Source organism: Tupaia chinensis, unplaced genomic scaffold, assembly GCF_000334495.1.
Source record: "Tupaia chinensis unplaced genomic scaffold, TupChi_1.0 Scaffold000235_1, whole genome shotgun sequence".
Lineage (NCBI taxonomy): Eukaryota > Metazoa > Chordata > Mammalia > Scandentia > Tupaiidae > Tupaia > Tupaia belangeri.
Genome location: NW_006159713.1, coordinates 2,729,632 through 2,731,008, shown reverse-complemented (window position 1 = coordinate 2,731,008; position 1,377 = coordinate 2,729,632). Strand labels below are relative to the sequence as shown.

The following is a 1,377-nucleotide window of genomic DNA, read 5'->3' as shown; positions in this document are numbered from 1 at the left end:
TGGGGGCAGGTAGCCGGGATAGCTCGGGGCAGCAGCAGCGGCTGCGTAGGGGGATCCATAGATGCCCAAGGCGGCACCCAGCTCCGGGCGCGCGCTGCCCAGCAGCCGGCTATCATAGGGTGCGCAGCAGAGACCCGGCGCCGGGGTGGAGCTTGAGGCCACATCTGTGACCGAGCGCGGGGCGGATTCGCAGCAAGTGGCGTTGGAACTTGCAGATACTAGAAACTAGGGAGGCAAGAAAGGAGGCACCGGAGGTCAGACCGGAGTGGAGAGACAGAAGAACGGAAGGGACTGCCAGGGCTCCTCTGTTCATTCCTTCATTTGCATTAAGTAAACTCCATCCCTACTGAGCTTGAGCATTCTACCTGGTGCTGGGACAGGAATTATCCGAAGACAGTTTAGCCAAATTGCCCTTATAGATGGCGCACCCGCCACTGCTAAGCGTCAGGGTCCCTAGGGGATTGGAATATGGGAACATTCTAAAATCTAAATTAAAGATCCCAAGCCCTCCGCCCGGACCCCAACCTCCACCCCCGTCACAGGACGCTAACTGCAAGGTTAAGTTAGAAGTTGATCTTAGAGACCATGAGCATCAACATTTCATTCCTACTCTCATTTTAGAGACAGAGAATCAAGACCAGAGAGAGTTTAGGATTCTTCCAAGATCACACAGCAGGTCAAAGGTCGACCTTTCACTAGAGGTCAGGGTAAGCAAGGGCGTCCCTTCCAGAAAAGCAAGAAATACATAACTCAAGAAAATATACCTCATACTTTGGACAGGAACTGGGAGTGTTCCCAGAATTTCTCTGGGAAACCCTTGTGGTTGCATAACACCTACCCAGGTTTGGAAAACCATGAAACCAGAGACAGAGAGCTTGACCGTCCAAGGAAGTGTTAGGATAAGGAAGGGGTCAAGAAACGAACAATATGGTGACATGGTCAGTACTCTGGCCAGGATGTCTTTTTTTCCCAAGTCTCTCCCAGCCACCTTAGACATCTGTATGAGGAGGCCTGACATCTGTATGAAGATCCCTGAGATCCCACCCACCTCGCTCAGCGCATGGTCGGAGTGCCCATGTTTTGGGTCGCACAGTTTTCCAGCATGCTCTTGGGGAGTGGAACGTACTCTGTCCTGCACTGGGGGTAGCAGAGGGGGCTGTGGTGCATTATACTGGTTCCGGCTTTCTCCGGCTTCCCGGGAACACGAGGGAGAGGAGGCTCTGGGCCAGGCGCACGGACACCCCTTCCGCCCACTTTGCCCTTCCCATCTCCCTGGGAGGCGCCTCTTACCTGGGAAGCGCCGCTGTAGGGGTGTCCGAAGTGCGGGAAGGACATGGTGGCTGTCTCCGGCCCGCCTCCCTCTTCCCTCACGAGTTC

The 1,377-nt window shown here is 54.9% G+C and overlaps 1 protein-coding gene across 1 annotated transcript in view; it reads right to left on the bottom strand.

The window, feature by feature from the left end:
• Positions 1-1,335, bottom strand: part of IRX6 (iroquois homeobox 6) — an 8,495-nt gene extending 7,160 nt beyond the window's left edge. The window contains exons 1-2 of the mRNA XM_027771830.1: positions 1,291-1,335; positions 15-225 (exon numbers count right to left, since the gene is read on the bottom strand). Coding sequence (XP_027627631.1) covers positions 15-225; positions 1,291-1,335 — 256 coding nt within the window. The remainder of the gene's footprint in view (positions 1-14; positions 226-1,290) is intronic.
• Between the last annotated feature and the right edge of the window lie 42 nt (positions 1,336-1,377).